General features: G+C 36.3%; 6 protein-coding genes across 15 annotated transcripts; 3 read left to right on the forward strand and 3 right to left on the reverse strand.

Annotated features, from left to right (window-relative positions):
- Positions 1 to 844: 844 nt before the first annotated feature.
- On the forward strand, positions 845 to 3,340 carry LOC105765060 (glutamate dehydrogenase 2). Of its 2 annotated transcripts, XM_012583963.2 has the most exons (9): positions 845 to 1,115; positions 1,209 to 1,322; positions 1,611 to 1,832; positions 1,908 to 1,982; positions 2,082 to 2,198; positions 2,279 to 2,529; positions 2,632 to 2,707; positions 2,800 to 2,886; positions 3,051 to 3,340. In XM_012583963.2, exons 1-9 carry the CDS (start codon positions 1,008 to 1,010, stop codon positions 3,234 to 3,236), a joined length of 1,236 nt encoding a protein of 411 aa, XP_012439417.1. In that variant the 5' UTR covers positions 845 to 1,007; the 3' UTR covers positions 3,237 to 3,340. The 2 variants fall into 2 exon arrangements, with proteins under 2 accessions (XP_012439417.1, XP_012439418.1); XM_012583964.2 differs by lacking the exon at positions 845 to 1,115 and having other exon boundaries at positions 1,209 to 1,508.
- Positions 3,341 to 3,429: 89 nt separating this feature from the next.
- LOC105765061 (light-harvesting complex-like protein 3 isotype 2, chloroplastic) lies at positions 3,430 to 4,634 on the reverse strand. Its single transcript, XM_012583965.2, has 3 exons — positions 4,198 to 4,634; positions 3,948 to 4,085; positions 3,430 to 3,855 (listed from the first exon to the last, which is right to left on the reverse strand). Exons 1-3 carry the CDS (start codon positions 4,562 to 4,564, stop codon positions 3,608 to 3,610), a joined length of 753 nt encoding a protein of 250 aa, XP_012439419.1. The 5' UTR covers positions 4,565 to 4,634; the 3' UTR covers positions 3,430 to 3,607.
- Positions 4,635 to 5,687: 1,053 nt separating this feature from the next.
- LOC105765064 (ankyrin repeat-containing protein BDA1) lies at positions 5,688 to 8,014 on the forward strand. 5 transcript variants are annotated; one of them, XM_012583975.2, is made up of 4 exons: positions 5,688 to 5,947; positions 6,343 to 6,402; positions 6,495 to 6,928; positions 7,012 to 8,014. In XM_012583975.2, the coding sequence occupies exons 3-4, from the start codon at positions 6,512 to 6,514 to the stop codon at positions 7,795 to 7,797; spliced, it is 1,203 nt and encodes a 400-aa protein (XP_012439429.1). In that variant the 5' UTR covers positions 5,688 to 5,947; positions 6,343 to 6,402; positions 6,495 to 6,511; the 3' UTR covers positions 7,798 to 8,014. The 5 variants fall into 5 exon arrangements, with proteins under 5 accessions (XP_012439429.1, XP_012439425.1, XP_052480985.1 ...); XM_052625026.1 differs by lacking the exon at positions 5,688 to 5,947 and adding an exon at positions 6,199 to 6,263; XM_012583971.2 differs by having other exon boundaries at positions 6,343 to 6,928.
- Positions 8,015 to 8,587: 573 nt separating this feature from the next.
- LOC105765065 (ATP-dependent Clp protease proteolytic subunit-related protein 4, chloroplastic) lies at positions 8,588 to 11,315 on the forward strand. Of its 3 annotated transcripts, none has more exons than XM_012583976.2 (8): positions 8,588 to 8,923; positions 9,208 to 9,411; positions 9,688 to 9,743; positions 10,153 to 10,279; positions 10,396 to 10,473; positions 10,709 to 10,822; positions 10,911 to 11,023; positions 11,115 to 11,315. In XM_012583976.2, exons 1-7 carry the CDS (start codon positions 8,654 to 8,656, stop codon positions 10,980 to 10,982), a joined length of 921 nt encoding a protein of 306 aa, XP_012439430.1. In that variant the 5' UTR covers positions 8,588 to 8,653; the 3' UTR covers positions 10,983 to 11,023; positions 11,115 to 11,315. The 3 variants fall into 3 exon arrangements, with proteins under 3 accessions (XP_012439430.1, XP_012439431.1, XP_012439432.1); XM_012583977.2 differs by having other exon boundaries at positions 11,154 to 11,315; XM_012583978.2 differs by having other exon boundaries at positions 11,157 to 11,315.
- A 446-nt stretch (positions 11,316 to 11,761) lies between these two features.
- On the reverse strand, positions 11,762 to 14,497 carry LOC128035529 (COP9 signalosome complex subunit 8-like). The gene is made up of 3 exons (XM_052625314.1): positions 14,459 to 14,497; positions 13,717 to 13,864; positions 11,762 to 12,147 (listed from the first exon to the last, which is right to left on the reverse strand). The coding sequence occupies exons 1-3, from the start codon at positions 14,495 to 14,497 to the stop codon at positions 12,008 to 12,010; spliced, it is 327 nt and encodes a 108-aa protein (XP_052481274.1). The 3' UTR covers positions 11,762 to 12,007.
- On the reverse strand, positions 14,446 to 18,294 carry LOC105765062 (histone-lysine N-methyltransferase, H3 lysine-9 specific SUVH6). Of its 3 annotated transcripts, none has more exons than XM_012583969.2 (3): positions 18,147 to 18,294; positions 17,228 to 17,470; positions 14,446 to 17,118 (listed from the first exon to the last, which is right to left on the reverse strand). In XM_012583969.2, exons 2-3 carry the CDS (start codon positions 17,432 to 17,434, stop codon positions 14,566 to 14,568), a joined length of 2,760 nt encoding a protein of 919 aa, XP_012439423.1. In that variant the 5' UTR covers positions 17,435 to 17,470; positions 18,147 to 18,294; the 3' UTR covers positions 14,446 to 14,565. The 3 variants fall into 3 exon arrangements, with proteins under 3 accessions (XP_012439423.1, XP_012439421.1, XP_012439420.1); XM_012583967.2 differs by having other exon boundaries at positions 18,080 to 18,265; XM_012583966.2 differs by lacking the exon at positions 18,147 to 18,294 and having other exon boundaries at positions 17,228 to 18,045.
- Between the last annotated feature and the right edge of the window lie 993 nt (positions 18,295 to 19,287).

Here is a 19,287-nt window from a genome sequence, read left to right on the forward strand (position 1 = left end):
GCCATAATTGAGGTAATTCTTAACCAATTTGGTCTACGTTATTGGCATAAGAATATAATACAATAGTTGAATTAATTTAGTTCTTTAATTGCTCATAAGAGGAGGTAGTTTAGCTCCCAGTTAGTAATCAACTCTATTAGGGTAAACCGGTGAATATAGATTAATTAACTAATGTATTGGATGAAATTGTAATCCTAGACTTTTACTATTGATTGTTTATTTGCTTCAATTTGCGTTACGTACGTATTTTTAACTTTTGTAGGATCAATATTTTATTCTACTTATAATAATGATATATATACTTATATGTGCAATTTTCAGTCAACAATTTAAACCCATTAGATGTGGTAAAATAACAAACATTGGTAATGAGATTAATATTATAGTAAATAACACTAAATTGAGGAGTACAAATAAAGTAATATGTTTAGTGAATAATTTATATGTTTATTGAGCATTATAAACTTAGTTTTTTTTTTGTTTGAAGTTATGGATAGGAGTAATTATTGTATAAAAAATAAATTATTTATATTTAAAATTTTGATATATTTTATTTATATATTAATAAGTTCTTTTAACAATACATTTTAATCAGTTAAATGAGTATTTTATATTTGTATAAATTTAGTTATTAAATTATAGATGAATATATATTCAAAATAAAAATGTAAAGAAATTAAAATAAAAAAGAGTTGAAATCGAAACCTTTTTTTCCGAACAAGATCCAACAGTTGCAGTAGAGGATAAATACAGGGAGAATTCTCCAAGCGCCCTCTGCCATGTGTGGGTTTCCTGTTTCCATTTATAAAGTGTGGATTGCACCGTCTCAAATAAATGCAATATAAAACATATATGTTTATATAAATATAATCTCATTGCTGCCAACTGTACAGCTCTCCCTTTGCATTAACTATAGACCATCTTAATTAGCACTCTTTTCATTGTTCTTGCTGTGTGTTTCAGCTTCTGGGTTTTTCACTGTTGAAAATTATTAGCTTTAGGCAACCATGAATGCTCTTGCTGCAACTAACCGTAACTTTCAACTCGCAGCAAGGATACTTGGGTTGGACTCTAAGCTTCATAAAAGCCTTTTGATACCCTTCAGAGAAATCAAAGTAAATTTTTATGTGCACTCAAATATTAGTTGGTTCTAGTTTTGTTTTATTTCCATATTTATACGGAAAATTTTTTAACTGTATATTTTTTAGGTTGAATGCACAGTTCCAAGAGATGATGGTTCTTTTGTCTCTTATATTGGGTTTAGAATCCAACATGACAATGCTCGTGGACCTATGAAAGGCGGAATTCGTTACCACCCTGAGGTTTGCCTCTCATATTCATGGATTTAATCCTTTGATCCATGGCCTTGGTTGCAAATATAATAGTTTAGGATTTGATTCATTAGACAAAAAAGAATTAGATGTACAGTCAAGTTTCTGCAGCTTTTTGAATGATTTAAGGTGGACTTATCAGATTGAAAGCGAGATTAGTGATGATAATTATAAATGGTAAAATATTCCTATCTTTCATAACAGCTTATGAAGATTATGTATGTTTTACTCCAAGTTTTCCAATCTGTACCGTGTATGGACATGTTTTTGTTGCTCTAGGTTGATCCTGATGAGGTGAACGCACTTGCTCAGTTAATGACTTGGAAGACAGCTGTAGCAAATCTTCCATATGGTGGAGCGAAGGGTGGAATTGGTTGTAATCCTAGAGAGTTAACTGTAAGCGAACTACAACGAGTTACGCGCGTTTTCACTCAGAAGATCCATGATCTTATTGGAATTCATAGAGATGTTCCTGCACCTGACATGGGAACTAATTCACAGGTACCCCCTATTTCTTGCCCTCTGAGCTGCTTATTAGTTGTTAATGTTACTTAACTGTACTCTTATGTTGGGCAGACAATGGCATGGATTCTTGATGAATATTCAAAATTTCATGGTTATTCACCTGCTGTTGTTACTGGAAAACCGATTGTAAGTTTCTCCGTTTGAGATTCTCACCTTTATTAAGGGCGAGTTTGATAGAGTAGGAATAGTTTTTTTTAGCTCTTGTATATTGGTTTGGCATTGTAGGAGCTTGGGGGTTCACTAGGAAGAGAAGCTGCAACTGGACTGGGAGTTGTTTTTGCAACTGAGTTTCTTCTTGATGAATATGGAATGTCTATTGCTAATATGAAGTTTGCTATCCAGGTACTTCCAGGATTCTTCCTCTTTAATATGCTTCTTTGCATATAGTGTTTGGTTTAATAACTTGAATCACTATCTTTTAGGGATTTGGTAATGTGGGTTCTTGGGCAGCATCATTTATTCATCAAAAAGGTGGGAAGGTTGTTGCAGTTAGTGACATAACTGGTGCAGTAAAAAACCCAAACGGAATCGATATCCCAGCTTTACTGAAACACAAAGAGAAAGCTTATAGTTTGAAGGATTTTGAAGGTGGAGATGCCATGGATCTAAATGATGTGCTTGTTCATGAATGTGATGTTCTGATCCCCTGTGCATTAGGTGGAGTTCTTAACAAGTACATACTCTGCACTTCTTACAAACAAAGCTTACCGTTCATCAATTCCTTCCTTTTTCCTTTCAAGAATCAAAAGTGAATTTATTTCAATTTCTTTCAAAGGGAAAATGCTGCTGATGTTAAGGCAAAGTTCATCATAGAAGCTGCAAATCATCCTACTGATCCAGAAGCAGATGAAGTAATATGGCAACTGTGCCTTCAACTAAGTTTTTCATCAAGTAATTTTCTGTTCCAAACATGGTTACATAACGAAATCTCTGTTTCATGCAGATTTTATCCAGGAAAGGAGTGACTATACTCCCAGACATATATGCAAATTCTGGTGGTGTGACTGTCAGTTACTTTGAATGGGTTCAGGTAGTACCAACTATTCACTTTCCCACACTGCTCTTAAAGCATAATGATTAGTTGTGCATTGATAACATCCTTTTTGTGTTGGGGTATATCTAGTTTATAACATAAGTTCATTATGCATTAGAGTGTCCACATTTACGATAACTTGACCGTGTATGTTGGTATAGAACATTCAAGGATTTATGTGGGAAGAAGAAAAGGTCAACTATGAGCTTAAGAGGTACATGAAGAGAGCTTTCAATGACATCAAAGCAATGTGCCATACTCATAACTGCAACCTCAGAATGGGAGCCTTCGCCCTAGGAGTCAACAAGGTCGCTCGTGCTACGGTTTTGAGGGGTTGGGAAGCTTGATAACCAATCCTTCTTCTGTTCACTGTAATATATTGCTTTTGTAAATACCTGCAGGCTTTATTTTGTACCTTGTTTCAATGGAGTGTTAGTGACTTTTAACCTCATATTGAGCCTCCTACACAAATTAAAGAGTCTTGGCCAAGAGCTGGGAAAGTAAATAAAGCAAAGGGTCTAATACCATGTCAATCACATGTTAGAAACATCAACTGGAATCTTCATATATTAAGCATTGCATTGATACTTAAAATAATGCTCATAACAGTTCAAGATTACAACTTAATAACCTATTCAAATTTCGATCCTTGCTTACTCACAAATAGGGGAAAACTACAACTACAGGATTGTTAAAAAGACAGAGAATTCCAATTGAACTAGTTACTATTGGAACCATTGTTGTCATCCTGCCATGTCGCTTGCCATTGCTTGTCAGAAAAGGTGGTCTCTTCAATCAGTTTCTTGATGTTATCTAAATCCTCATTCTTCCTGATTAAAAGCACTCCCACAACTGCTACAAACAACAGAGTTTTGGAAAAGAAGTTGCCCATTTGGTCAACCAGACCTACTCCAGTCAAGCTATCCACAAGGTAAGCCATGAAGAACCCTATCATTGCTGCCCGGCCTGCACAAAACTCAAAACCACAAATTATGGTTAAAACATTATAGGTCTTCACACTATATCAAGACGAGAAGGATATAGATTTTTTCACAAACCATTGAGCAATTCAGCTTCAGGTAGATGGAATCTCTTCATCCATGCCCACCAAGGAATGATGGATGTATCAAACACTACAGGGTCTTCATTACTGGTGGTTTCTGGATTATCCTGGAGCCATTTTCTTCTCCTGACCTCTGAGAAAAGGGTTCAAGTAACAAACAAGAGGAATCAATAAATAGGGAATATTATTGGACTATAGTGCCAAATATAGCAGAGAATCACCAATGTAAGTCTAAGAAGTGTTACCAGCATCAATAACAGCATCCCAGTCAGGGGTTCCATCTTTTGCAAACTGTTGCAAGTCCCAAGTGCCTCCAATCCACCTAGGGTCCTCAAACTTGCTCAAAACCTCAGCATCTGCAGCCGAGGTGGTCATAGCCGCTCCGTTAGACCCAGCAGAGGCCTCCACGGCGTTTTCAATCTGGTTGGATGCTGGGTCTTCGACAGCAGCAACAGAAGCTGAAAACCCAACTTCATTGTCTGGTAAAGACTTGGGAATAGTGGATAGTAGAAGAAAGGGTCTCTTGAAAGGGAGAGAAAGAGTTGAATTGTGGGTTAAGTGTGGTCTGACAGAGAAAGATGTAGGTAGAGGAGGAGGAGAAAACGTAGCCATGGATATGGGCTTTTTGAGGGTTGGGTTATTGATGAAGTGATGAGTGTTTTTATTAGTTTGAATTCATGGCTGAGTTTAGTTTGTCTGGACTCTGGAGTGGAGTGTGTTCTGAGGTTGTCACTTGTCAGTTATCCTATGCCTGTAGTATTATTAATATTTCGACTTTAAAAGGAAAATAAATAATAAATTGGCTTCACTTTACTTTTTTACGACTTCATAATAAATGTAGTGAAAATCATGCCTGTATTCATGCCTACTTTAATTTCTTGTTGAAAGCGTCTTGATTACGCCACTTTCTCTGTTCCCACTTTGGACTTTTCCAAGCCTTTTTAGGTTCGGCTTTAGGAGATTTTCATAAGGGTGATTATCATAAATTCCGGACTAAGTTAACCGGTTATCATAAATTCCTCCAAATGAGTGAAGAAAGTTGGAGGCTTTGATCATAGATTCTCAACTTCAACTCCAATGCAAATCTGATGGTTTTGATAAAGGAAATACTTGTGTTTGTTTGTCCTCACTCCTCATATTCTTACAGTTTTTTTATGTTGTGTTTTTTATGGGAAGGGAGGTTGAGCTTCCCATTTTTTACTTCATATTAACCTGAAAATAGTTAATTTTACGATATTTTTTAAAAATCAAGTATAAAATATAATAAGATAGATGTATGTTTTAAAATTTTAAAGGTAAATTATTTAAACAATAATGTTAATAAAATAAAATAAAATATTAAAATTATAAAATTCAACATTAAATGATAAGTAGTCTTTATCCACTTATCATTTTTCATATTTTCATTGAAAAATTCTATTATTTATTATTACACATGTAATTTTAAAATTTTAAAGGTAAATTATTTAAAAGATAATGTTAAAAATAAAATAATAAAAATTTAAAAATCAACATTAAGCGATAAGTAATATGTGTAAGTTTTAAAATTTTAAAAAGTAAATTATTTTAAAGATAACGTTAAAAATAAAATAAAATAATAAAATTTAAAAAAATCAACATTAAACCCTTATCTATTTATATTTTTCACATTTTTTTATTGAAAAATTCCAAATTCTTTAAATGCCAAATGATTGATTAGGAGTCTATTACACAAAAGGGGGCGCTGAATGGCTATTTCAGCCTCTTCCCCGAATGTCATCCTTTTCTTCCTTAGAAAATACCCTTTTCTTCCCGGAATGGTTATTCCGTTATTGGAAAGTGGATGGGAGCAACCTCCACTGGACTTGGTATCGTATTTATATTGGATAGTGTACTTGGGGAATGCCACTAGTTCCTTCTGTCACAATGTTAACATTGGCTGATTTTCTTTACCTTGAACTTGAAGATTAGCAGAAGCTTATTTACTTGTACATGAACTCCACTGGAACAACCGAGGTATGCTTTTCTTATTGAAAGTTGACCGCGTTGTAGCCTGTAGGGGCATAAGTGTAGTATTTTCTGTGGTTATGGGCTTCGATTAGTTATATTTTAATGTGTATTATTTCTTTCCTAGTTTCACATCTATGGTTTTAAAATAATTTTTCCTGGAAAAAAGTTTCAGTCAATTCTTATTAGAATGATACTAACTAATAAATAGTTTTGCGTCATACGAACAAATTGTTTGACCTAACTCTGCTGACATTTTATGCGTTACTCTACAAGAAATGCCTGAGATATTGCCACATGTACTGCCCATTCTTTTTATAAGAAGGTAACCATCTCCCAGTTATAGTTTTCAACTTTGCAAATATAATCTCCAGCTTCATTCTTGTGAAAATTCCCATTATCAGATACTGCAGAATGGATGAGCAGTTGCGGATGGCGGCCAAAAATGGAGACGTTGATGCATTGTATGTAAAACTCGCCCAGGACCCATATCTTCTAGACCGTATTGATCACTTACCGATTGTTGATACCCCGTTGCACGTTGCTGCCATTGCAGGAAAGCATCATTTTGCCATGGAAGTTGCAAACTTGAAACCCTCACTTGCTTGGAAGCTAAATCACGTGGGACTCAGTCCTATGCATCTTGCTTTGCAGCACAAATGCACCAAAATGGTGAGAGGGCTAATCACAATCAACAGTCAGCTTATCCGAGTGAAAGCAAAGGGGATGATCACACCTTTACACTATCTGGCGCAGACAGAGGATCCTGATCTACTAGCTGAACTTTTATCTGCTTGTCCGTCATCTATTGAAGACACCACAATTCACTGTGAGACTGCTGCCCATGTTGCTATTAAAAACTGCTCAATCAGATGTTTCAAAGTCCTTCTTGGATGGCTTCGACGAGTCAACAAAGAAGACATTCTGAACTGGAAAGATGAGGATGGTAACACTGCACTGCATATTGCCATATCTACTAATCAGACAGAGGCAAGTTTTAATTATTTGCTATATATGAATGATTTCGAAACATAATAATTGTAGACTAATTAAATTTTATTTTGATCATGAAGGTGGTGAAGTTGTTGGTTAAGCATGCGAATGTGAATGTCAAGAACTTCAATGATTTGACAGCTATGGACATATTTCACCTTCAAGGATCATTACAGAACACTGAAATTGGTAAGATTCTAAATAAAGCTAAAGCAAAAAAAGCATCTGATCTTACCTCAAATATGACTCTTGGAGATTACTTGAGCAAGGAACTTACTCTGATTGATAAACGAGACAAATATTTTGGAATCAACATCCAAAATAATCCCAATGACAACCGAACTGTAATCCTTGTGGTGGCTATACTGATTGCAACAGCCACCTACCAGGCGGGGCTTAGTCCTCCTGCTGGGTATTGGCAAGATGATTATAAACCTCCAGCAAACAATGGCACCACCAACAACACCCACAATAGCAGCCTTGGGGATGGGCAAAGGCAACACCGGGCAGGACAAATGATAATGAGTCCTGCTGATCTTTTCTATTTCTTAGCTGTTAATGGTTCAGCATTTCATCTGTCAGTTTGGACGATTCTGGTTATTATAATCGGCCTCCCATTTTCGAGAGCTGTCTATATATCAACATGGTTGCTTCTTCAGGCTTATTATTCTTCCATGACAGCGACCTTTCCAACACAGGGAAGTGTGGCTTTAACTGTTGGGAGGTTTTTATACATAACCTTCACTGTCATATCCGCCGGTGTGGCATACATGATTCCTCGGAGAGCATTTTGTAACCACCAAAAGCTTAAACGTCGGGTGGATACAATGCGAGGAAGCAGTGTACTTACCCGTCCCGAAAATTAAAGCAGGGTATTTGCTGTTATGTTATTCTAGGGTTGAAATCTGTGTAAAGATTTGTCGATATATAGCATAGATACACACTACTTGTTTGGTTTTGGAGTTGTCTAGTTACTCAAGACTCAAGATGTCATATGCTCTGTTCCTTCACTTTTTATTGCTAAAACTTGTACTCGTAAGTCAGCATGCAACTTTCCCAAGAATGTAGAGACCCCTAAAATGTAATGCATTATAATACTACTATTGTTTACACTTGCTTATCAAATATCATTATATATGAAATAATTTATATTTAAAACTCACATTCAAATCCTTTTAAATGTGATAGGAGGTTGAAAATAAGGAATCCACCATTTTTACAACCTTCCATTTTAGGGACACAAATTCTTAGAAGTCATCTTAGTATTCTACTATAACTTCAAGAGCTTTCAACACGCAACAATATATCTATATCAAAATCAATTTCGCTATTGATATTTATACTTAAAAATTCAGTCAAAAAATATATATTATATGTTCATAATACAATATATGATATAATTTCTCAATCTGAGTATACGTAATAAGTAGTACTTTTTCTATTTGATATTTTATTTTTTGGCATAAAAATCAATTTTCAAGCATAACAATGAAGGCCGCAAAAAGTCGAAAGAATGCCACCTATTAAACGACAACGTTTACTGTGAAGGGGAAAAACCGAAAGAAAATAAGATAAAATAATTCGGGCTAACCCAACCCGTTTCAAGATTCCTATCGGAGTTGATCCGGATATAGTTTTCCAATTTCCTTGTTTTGAGTATTAGAATTTCTTTTTTTACACTCTCGTCCAAAACACTGCTCTCTCGAAGCACTATAGCCATCAATGGAGGTCGCAACCGCAGCCGCATCAAGCTTTGCGCTCCACACGCGCATGTTATCACCGCCAACCTCCGCACGAATCGCAAACCCTACCCGAACCCTAACGTCTCCTCCATCGACTTCTCTCCGAGCTTCTCTCTCCACTAACTTCCTCTCTCCCTTTCCCACCGTTGGCAGCGTCTCCGGAGATTTCTCTGGGTTGAAGCTACGACCCGACTCTCTCTACCCGGCTTCTCTCTGCCGGTCCAAGCCCAAACGAGGAGTTGTCACCATGGTACTTTCAAATCCTTTTAATTTAATCTAAATTTCCTTACTTTGCTTTTCTAGGGTTCTCAAATGTTTATTAGCAGTGGTAATAGTGAGTAAGTAGGAAATTTTATCATATAAGACTTCTGAAATTTTATTTCTAATACTTATTTTAGTTCTTAATCTAAATTGGAGTGTTATGTGACAGTTGAGTTGCCCCATCCAAGATTAAGTGTGATAAATAATGGGATTAGTCAAGGATGCAATTGAATAAATTCATTCGTGCTGTGTTTCCCCGGAATTTTGTGATAGGTTATTCCGTTTTCGAGGGGAAGTGCATGGGAGCAACCTCCACCAGACTTAGCATCGTATTTGTACAAGAATCGGATAGTTTACTTGGGAATGTCGCTTGTTCCTTCTGTTACAGAGTTGATACTGGCTGAATTTCTTTACCTTCAATATGAAGATGAGCAGAAGCCTATTTACTTGTACATAAACTCCACTGGAACAACCAAGGTATGATTTTCTTATTGGAAGTTGACCCTGTTCTAGAGACTGCAGTAGTTTCTGTGGTTATTGCCTTGTTGGCATTGGATGCTAAATGAATGCCAAGGAATGCAAGCCTATGTTTAGAATGCATTTTGAATCTGTCTTCTATTAAAATGTATTTTATGTGAGCTTCCTAAGTAAAAAAATATTCCTTTTTTTTCTGGCATTGTTAAGATACTAAAATGTTGCGTTTGTTTGCCCCCTTTTTCTAACATTATTAAATTTTGTTTTCACATTTTTCAGGGTGGCGAGAAGTTGGGTTATGAGACTGAAGCTTTTGCAATCTATGATGTTATGGGGTAATTACGCTTTCTGCTTTTTAGCTCATACTTTATTCCCAATTGACTTGCTTTATGAGTTGCACAAATTTTGCATTTATGAAGTGTTGGAATTATTGGAATTCTCTTCCTGGATTTGTGTGGTAGTTTCAACCTCAAACTCCAGCAGCATCAACTACTCATAAATAGTGAATGCATTATTCTTTGTGAATGATGATAGGGCCCTTATACCTTTAACATTTCTATAGCAGCATTTTCATTTAGTTATGATGAGGCCTAGCTACTTGCAGATTTTATTCTTCCTAGACACTACGTAGATACTACCTGCTTTAAGCTGGGAAGCATTTCTGAATATATTCTACAAACCACTGTACATTTTTGTCCTTTCTAACTTTATTTGTGTGTTTCTGAATACTTTCTTTGACCGCAGGTATGTTAAGCCTCCTATTTTTACTCTCTGTGTTGGAAATGCTTGGGGAGAAGCTGCATTGCTTTTAGCCGCTGGTGCAACAGGAAATCGTTCTGCTCTTCCTTCGTCGACAATAATGATTAGGCAGGTTGGTTGTTGGACAGTGAATCTCTGATGCTCTTAACTATCAATTTCTTTGAATATGTTACACTCGTTTAACATTAATGTTTAATATTAATTGCTTTTCCCTCTACCACTCTGCAGCCAATTGCTAGATTTCAAGGTCAAGCAACGGATGTTGACCTTGCAAGAAAGGAAGTAAAGAATGTGAAAACAGAGTTGGTGAGAAAATAATCTCTTGGTTAAGGATTCTGATTATATGCCAATCTTACATTTGAAAACACCGTGGTCCTGCTTAACGGCTTGTATTTGCTCGGACTTATGACTAAACTATAGGCTGCATATATTGACTATAAATTTACTCATTAAAGCTGACTTTACAAATTTTGCTGTTGGATTTGCTTCCAAATTTGGGCTAAACACAACTGCATGTTTCTTGTACGTATTACACTCAAAGGTTAAACTCTATGCCAAACATATGGGAAAATCAACTGAGCAGATTGAAGAAGATATAAGGCGCCCAAAATATTTTAGCCCCAGTGAAGCAGTTGAATATGGCATCATAGATAAGGTTCTCATACTCGAAGTGGTTATTTGTTCTGTACTAATTTTCTTGCATTTCTGTACTATATTCTTTTTCCAATTTTTATAATTTGCAGGTATTGTACAATGAAAGGAGCAGTGAAGACAGTGGTGTTGTTTCTGACCTTAAAAAGGCTCAACTTATCTGAACATGGGAGAACTTGTACCTGTGACAGTTAAAACTACTCAGGTATAATCTTGAATCCGAATTGTATGATTGACTACATGTCATTTTATATGTTATAGACATTTAGAAATACCATGATGCACTTTGTTGTCAGGGGAGCAATAGACTGAGTTGAAAGATATTTTTACTGCAGCAGTATAGACCGAGTTGAAGGAGGACAAGAGAAGCTCAGAACTGTGTGTAGTTTTTTTTCCGGGGAATGCGGTCTCTTCATTTGTAGCACACATTTTTTTCAATAAATAGTATGTTTAGTTATAACACAAGTAATTGCAATTAAATATTGGTTCCCCCTTTCTTTCTCCTTCCCCCTTTAACGTGCTTGTGCATTATAAGTCATCGCTGAGATAATCTCCTTAGTTTGAATATACAAGCAAAAACCCTATTGATGCAGCTGAGAGGAAAAAATTAATACCCAACAAATTCAAAAGAAAATTAAGGATCATGAAAGTTACCCAGATTATTTGACCATTTTAATCTTGTACCAAGATCAAGTTGGGAATGATGTTTTGCAAGTAATTGAAAATTCCGGCATTATATTTAAATGATATTATGTTTCAATAAAAATATAAGAAAATAACTCTGATGTGAATTATAAATTTTAAATCATTTTAAGCCATTAATATAAAACTATATTTTAAATATTAACATAGAACCATTGCAAATTCAAATATATAAGGTTATATATTTAAACTATATTTTAATTAAAAAATAATTCTATACTCAATATAAATAATAAACAGCTCTCCACAAATGTTCAAAAGCTTTGGGTTCAAAAAGCAGTTTTGTCTGTTCAGCAATGGTGAATGGAGCCTAAGACAGCAAAGCGCTCATCTGCTACTGATCGGAAGGATGAAATGGAACCATGTAAGACATCAAAGGTTAATGAAAGTTGCAGTTGCCAAATTTTGATAAACGTAGAGGGCATTAACTTGCTTACTGAATTCAACTCAAATAAGTAGTCAAAAGCTCAGAAACTGCAAGTTTGATTTAATGTTCAAGGTGGAAGATGTACTCTGTCAGGCGCTGCAATTCGTCGGGGTCTAATTTCTGCCATTTAACGGTAGCCTTCTTTGTCACTGTTAGTATTTGGGAAGCAGGATCGAGTGTCCAACCATGCAAAAGTACATCTGCATGCGGAACCGAAAGCAACTAGACGTTAATACAGACAACCTAATAAGAAAATGGGCACACTAAATTCAAGTAAAGAACTCTATTGTGGAACATTCAGCTCAAAACAAGTTTTGCAAGAGCTAGTTCACCAACCGTACCACCACAACCACTAAAACAAATCAGCACAAGTGAGAACGAACCCCAAAGCAAACTTCTAAGACGAACCCCAATGCAGAAGACTTGGCATAAAAGTAAGTTAAAACAACCATCAAAAGCATTAAATTGGAGGCTTCAAGAAATCTTGCAGAGTCTATGATCCTCTTATGTCAGACTAAATCAAAGGACCTACTTACACAGTAATTTCTGGCCTTATACACAACCAAGAAGAAAAGCATATCCACCTTGAGCATGGAAGTTAAGAGCAATTAAACTATTAGTATAATTAATGAACTTGAATGGTAATCAAGATGAATACCATCGTCCAAGTGTGGGGTAAGCCTATAAACAACAAAAAGCATGGGTTTCCAATGGGAATTTAGATTTTTATGGTCATTAGTCTCATTTCATAAAACCAAGAATCAAAAGACAAGGTACAAGTAGTACTATGGAATTGAAAAAGACAGCTTTCCTTTCACACTGTTAGAGCTAAGACTATCCAGTTACCTAATCTGTCAAAGATTTGATCGATTTGGTCCGTCAAGACACGAGACAGCCTGAACATATTTATATTTTGACTTCTTTGACGTAGACTTTACTGAGTATTGTTTTAATAAGCAAATGGATTTTTGGAAGTTCTCATTCCATTCGTTAAAATTGAAATTGAAGTGGTGTGCATTTGTGAAGAGTTTTAAGTGTGTTGAAGAGTTTGAATTCGACTTGAATTATAGTGAGAGTTTGAGTTTTACTTGATATTTTTGCCCTCTTGTATTAGGTTTTTATTAGAGAGTTTATACTTGATGTAAGTGAGGTTTTTTGAGTAAGTGATTTGAAACAATTGGGGTCGATGTTGGGGCTGCAATTATTTCTTCGTGTGAGGGTAGATTGAGCGCTTTAACCTATAGGTAATCCAAAAGATTATTGAATAAAAATCATTCACTAAGCAAGGCTCACAAAGTAGGATTGCTTCCGAACTGCATTAACAAACAATTGTGTGCAAATCTCTCTTTACAATCTCTAAATTTCACTTTTGTTTGGTTGTCTATTCAATCTTGTAACTGAACACGTACTCGGAACAGTCGCGTTAAAAGCAAATTGATGTGTTTTTCACACACAATTGGTTGAGAGCCTCCAAGTTCTATACAATTTGCATGTACAGGGAGCACAAATGTTTAATGTTTGGTAAGGTAGAGATTTTTCAAGTCTAGAGTTGTTGACTTATTAGTAAGATGCACCAGAAATTTCCCCAGCAGTATGCACTAAGGCAGTTAAACATATATAAATAAGACTTCATTAAATAAAATATTTCTATTTCGTATGTTTATATTTATACTTAAAGATAAAAAGAAGCTTACGGAGAAAATTGAAAACCAAACAGTAAAACAATAGAACCCTCAAGCATAAACACAATGAGCAATGTTGGTACTTACAATTTGTGGCATCTTCCTCACTCACTTCAAGAAATTGAGCAGCATCTTGGATGCTTGTTGTTGAATAAGCAGATAGTAGCAGTTCAACTTCAAACATCCTCTTAGAGTGAAGCTCTATAAAACGGAAGGCAAATAATCCTCTCAACTTCTATATTGCCTTGAATCTGTATTGGAAATTCTATTATACTTATTTTCTATGCCATTTAGCCCCTTCTATATCGTATATATCAGTCAAAACAAGCATTTCAATTATCGTAGCCCATGCTAAACCATAATGTTTGCATTAGAGACTTCTTTTTCACACTAATTTTTCCCTTTATTTATTTAAATTCAGAGTTCATCTTTCGCATATAAAATTAATCTAATTACTTAAACTAGCTTAAAAGCTATGGTAGAGAAAGCTTGCCTCACAAAGCAACAATATGAGCTAAGAAATTCTAGCAGAGCACCATATGCAGAAAAAAACAGCCAGATTAGCTTTATGTCAGAAACCTATATAGGTAAAATCGTCATGGACCAAATCTATAAGGTCCACGAATGAAGCAAGCCAAAATAGTTTATCCATAATATGTTCTGAATCCATTCGAATCATTTGAGTTTAATTTACACAAAAAAGAGAACTTGCCATGGATTAGAACATCTATGAATTAGCATTAAACCACAATGACGTGGGAATGAAAGCTCATCCATAAACGATATGTTCACTAAAGAAGATCATTAGCAACAAAATAAAACCAAAAACAGCATTCATTTCATTTACACGAAGCCCTTGCATATTCATATTTAACTATGAACATGTGCATATGTCAGTGCTTCTTTAGGAATCCAAAATGTTCTTAATGGTCTGCCTTAATACAGCCTACCAGTGCACTTTGAAGAGCCACAACAGCAAACTTTCTTTCTTATGTCACCACTCTCATCGTGAACTTGATCTATCATATAATTGTAATGGTAAGTCAACTCTTGCAAGGGAGGAATATTCTCGGCAGCAAAAAGCATTATGTGCGGGATTCTCTTGTCGTCATGATCATAAAGGACATTTTGTGCATACAAATTAGGTGAACAACTATGGTTTATGAATCTGCCCATATTACCAAACCTTGCCGCATCAATGGTGAAACCACATTCTGGTACAACTTGGCGGAAACTTGAACGTGAATCATGTATTAGTGTTGAAAGGTCATCCCAGAGAGAACTGTCGCTGTATTTATTTCCGATATCAAACAGATATTCATCCTTCCCTGTTCTTTTTTCAGCTTCCCTATCTTCAAGGAGCTCTCCAGCATACTCACAGATAAAACTTCCGGAAGGGATAGAATTTAAGGACCTAACACCCCAGCCCGTTGATTTTGTTTTAAAGATTTCAAACTGAAATTTTATGCCATGTTGACTGACCCTGTTGTAGCAAGAAGCAGGACACTTACAAGTAGGGCCACATTCATAGACAAGGGGCTTAGTTTCAACAATGGCACCATTATGGTTATATGGGATCTGTCCTCCATTTCTCATCACACACGAACATTTCACAGATTGAGAACATCCATTGATACAATCACAACCTTTGGAAGGAGTACGGCGGCACCAATCAGGATATATCATGTGAGGTACATACAAAAATAGTGGAGGTCTTTCACTGTCTCTGGTGTTTATAGCACAAATGGGAATTATCTCCTTTCCTTGTGAGATATCCTGTACACAGAGCCCTTCCCGCACTTTAGATTTCCTTACAACTTTCCAAGCAATCTCTGGTTGACCCGGAATTCTGACCAGCTTAAATTTATAAACCAGCTTACCATGTGGTCCCGGTTCCTGCTTAAACTCCTCCACCACATAGAGTCCATCATAAACATATGTCTTACCTCTACCTTCTGACAAACCAGAAGACCTTGTCTCCCCACGAATCACCCTCACTGGATTCTTCACAAATCTGCTATTTGCCAAAGCTAGGTTTCCTCTTTCAAGCCTCTGGTCTTCAGGTTGCTTACCTTTCTGCATCACATTTCCTCCCTGACCCATATAAGTCAAGATATCTGAGTTATCCAACTCATCCTCATAGGCCCCCGATGCTATGATACTAGTGGCAATGGTCCTTTCCCCTCGCTTAATATAATCTATACCACCTTGACTTGGGCGATGAAGGCCAACAATATTGAGCTCAACAAAATACTGAAACTCATCACCAACTTCAACACCAGGAACCGATCCAATAATCTGTTTGCCCGTGTTGACATGTTCCATTTTCTCTTTGAGAATCTTTGCAGCTAGGAAATCCACCCTCTTAAGAGTCTTTCCTTCTCCGTTTATCTTTGATTCTTCTTCATGTAAGAGCTTTTGGCAGATGTCTTGGAATAGGCGTAATATCTCTCTTACTTTGTTCCTACTAGTCATTGCATCATTAGCACGACCTGTACTAGTTCGGCAAGGAGGAAGGCTCACATTGTTACCGTATGATCTCTGAGCAGAACTATCATTTGTGTATAGCACATCCTGCTGTAATGAGTCTTTCTTATTCCAAATAACCACTTGGCTGAGTCCTTGATGAGCCCGCTTCGTGGGAGAATTGTTCTTGGTATTAGCTCGTGATAGCAATGCAAAGCTGTTCATCCTTTTTCTTTTAGATGAACCACCAGCCAGACCAGGATTGCAGGTGACTTTCGCGTGCAACCAAGGGGAAGCAATGAGGCCTGGAACAATTGACCTGTCTGATAAAACTTCTTGACTCTCATCATCCTCCTCAAGCAATTGATTCTCAAAGGCAGATGAATCAGAAAGATTTGTCTCAAAATCCTTGTCCTCTGCTTTCAGAGCAATATTACATATAGGATTTTCCTCCGAAACTCTAATATTTCCATCTCTTTTTTCAATTACTTTCTTCAACTTGCTATGAAATTCCTTTGGAGAAGCTCCACAAGGAGATTTGGTGCTGTTTCCAATTATATTGTACATGCACTCCTTCACATCATTCCTAGAAGAAGCTTCGCAAGCACCTTGCTTCCTCATTTTTTCAGAAGGTGGCTCCTCTGGTTTAGATTGAATTTCTTCTGCAGATAGTCTAGGAGCACGACCTTCTAGAGCAATTACATCCTGAACAGCTTCAATCACTTGTTTACCATCAGTACATCTGGTCTTTTCAGAGAGCTTTTCTTCGTTCACTGCGGTCACTAGTTTGATACCCTTGTTCTTTAGAGAGGCAAGCCATTTCATGCGCTCCTCCTCATTAAGAGGCGGAGCATTTCTTCCACAAAATGGAGGGAAGTCTCTCACGACAGTGACTTCTTCCTGAGTATAACACTTCCTTCCTAGAATCCTCCTCCGACTGCTCTGATCAGGATAGGATTTCACACCACCTTGTGGAAATACCTCTATTTCTGAAGTAGCAACATTCTCCTGAGGCAAATCCTTCTGCAAACAAGAAATTCCATTTACCTTAGTGTCACCTAAAAACCCTTTCACACTCAACCTTATCTACCCAATCAAACAATAATGCAGGGTTTTCAGACTCGTAAACTACCTGTTCACTTGGTCTATCGATCGGTTCATCCAACCATCCACAATCTGGCGGAAAATCTCGAATAGCATAAACTTTAGCATGCTTATACTTGGATGTTGAGGCAAAATGACCATTTTCAGTTGAAACTCTTCCCGAGCATTTCTCAGAATGAGTACCACTTGCAAGCTTTGATGTTTTTATATGCAGCATGTCATCAGAAACCACCATTTCAAGTCATATGTCATAAATTGCACAAAAAGCAACCTATAAAAACAACATAAATATCATTAGACAGCAACTGACTCAAAGCTTTACTAAAAAATTACCCTAATCACCTATTTCTAACCAAGAACAATGGTAAAACAGAAATTCAAGGCCATGAGACTTAGTTTCCAAAAATAGCAAAAATGGCTATATCAACAATCAAATACTCAAACCACGAAATAACCTTAAGCAATGTCCCAATACTAAATAACATCCCAACTGAAACGAAGGAGAAAAAGAAAAGCACATAGTAATTTCAAGACCATGGAAAAACTCAAACTCCATATTCAACCAAATAGTGAAGAAGAAGAAAAGCAAGGAATTAAAATAAAGAAGCGTGGATAAATCTATTTTCTCGTAAGCGCATCAGCACCTAAACACAATAATCAATTCTGTCTAAATTTGAAGTTTTCCCGTAAACCAAACAGGACAAATAAACTCAAATTCGCCATGCATTAAAACGGATACACAAAAGAAAATTAATGAAGGAAAAAAAAATGCTACTTTAGCATGCAAAGAAAATCACAGCATTAAGAGTAAAAAAACTATGTGAAATGATCAAAGGTGAAGAAACTATGAAAAAATGGAGAGAGAAGAAGAAAAGTTTACTCGAAACTATTTGAGAAAAAGTACTAGTAGTACGAAGAGAGGACAGAAAGAGAAATGAGGAACGGACGGTTACTAGCGGAGAATAAGCTGGGAATGGAATCAACGGCGAAGATCGTGTGAAGAGCTAAGATTGGATGCTGAACCAGAAATGGTGGTGTTTTTGGCGCGTAGTGGAGAATTGGTTTTTCCCATGTTTACTGAAAAGAAGAAGCTGCCATATAAAATGGTGGCGTATGTCAGATGACTGTTTGACTCCTGCCACCGTTCTGTTTTAAGCAATTATTGCTGGCATTGATTTTGCATTATTATTCTGCTCATTAATTTTTTTACCAAATCTTCTATTTTGACTAAATCTATTAAAGTTTTTTTAACGGTGGTAAATTTAAAATTTGAACTCATTATGTTGAAGGAAAACGTTCGTTTCAAAACATGAAGACAAAAACAAAGCAGAATGATATCTCAACAAGAAGCATATCAATTAAAAACAAACTAAAACACAATACCTTTAATAATTTTCCTTAGATAAAAAACTGAAATCAATTACAAAATCATTTCGGTGTCATCATGCAAAAGCCAAACATTCAATCATAATTGCTCCACGACCACTGTCAGAGTTTCCTGTAACGCTATCGGACTATAAGAGAAAGCTCTTATCATCCCAGCCTATGTATGCACAACTACATTGGGTTTTCTAGAAGCCTATGTCTTCTACGTAGCTCTTGAATTTTCAAGACCAGATCCCTATTCAATTACCCACAGAACTTATCTAAAATAGCTTCCACAGCTTGAGCGTAATCTATTTCGACAATAATATTAACCCAATTAGCATCCCACCCCAAAAGGAGTCCATTGTAAATCGCCTAAAGTTCAGCTTGCTCTACGCTACACCTGCTAATGTTTCTCCCAACTCCCTCACGCCATGTACCAAGGTCATCTCTTGCCACAGCTATCGCTGAAGCTAACCCCTAATTAGGATCCTTTACCCCATCCGTGTTCAACTTAATGAAACCCAAAGATGGAGGTTTCCACGTTCAACATCGTCTCTTGCTCATAGTGTTATCTACAGAGATTTTAGGCCTATGTTTGATGGAACTCACCTAACACCACGAGGATTGGAGAATGTAAGATATATTAAAAGATTCCCTTGAAACACCCACAAATTCTTCTGTTTCCACAAATTCTAAGAATTAATGTTGAATAAATATTTC

This window comes from Gossypium raimondii, chromosome 12, assembly GCF_025698545.1.
Source record: "Gossypium raimondii isolate GPD5lz chromosome 12, ASM2569854v1, whole genome shotgun sequence".
Lineage (NCBI taxonomy): Eukaryota > Viridiplantae > Streptophyta > Magnoliopsida > Malvales > Malvaceae > Gossypium > Gossypium raimondii.